This window comes from Eurypyga helias, unplaced genomic scaffold (genome assembly GCF_000690775.1).
Source record: "Eurypyga helias isolate BGI_N326 unplaced genomic scaffold, ASM69077v1 scaffold43300, whole genome shotgun sequence".
In the NCBI taxonomy this organism is placed as follows: domain Eukaryota; kingdom Metazoa; phylum Chordata; class Aves; order Eurypygiformes; family Eurypygidae; genus Eurypyga; species Eurypyga helias.
In genome coordinates, this window is record NW_010228448.1 from 18,826 (window position 1) to 19,081 (window position 256).

At 65.6% G+C, this 256-nt stretch overlaps 1 protein-coding gene across 1 annotated transcript in view; it reads right to left on the reverse strand.

The window, feature by feature from the left end:
• Positions 1–212, reverse strand: part of LOC104515293 (probable G-protein coupled receptor 144) — a gene marked incomplete at both ends in the record, with an annotated part of 15,269 nt that extends 15,057 nt beyond the window's left edge. Inside the window, one exon of the mRNA XM_010159212.1 lies at positions 107–212. Coding sequence (XP_010157514.1) covers positions 107–212 — 106 coding nt within the window. The remainder of the gene's footprint in view (positions 1–106) is intronic.
• Between the last annotated feature and the right edge of the window lie 44 nt (positions 213–256).

Here is a 256-nt window from a genome sequence, read left to right on the forward strand (position 1 = left end):
ACCCCTAAGTCCAAGAGCTCTGGGGGCCTGGAGCAAAGGCTCGGCATGGGGCTAGGCTGCGGGAGGCTGCTGGCAGTGGCTGGGAAGCAGATCCTCCTGGGGGTACCTGGACTCGGTGCTGCAGGCGGTAGCGCACAGACGTGCTAATCTCCTGGAAGTCGCTGAGCAGAGCGGAGGAGATGACAGCAGTGCCCACGGCGGTGCTCAGGAACCTGCGAGGGAAAGCGTGCTGCTGCGGGCACGGCAACCGCCGAAC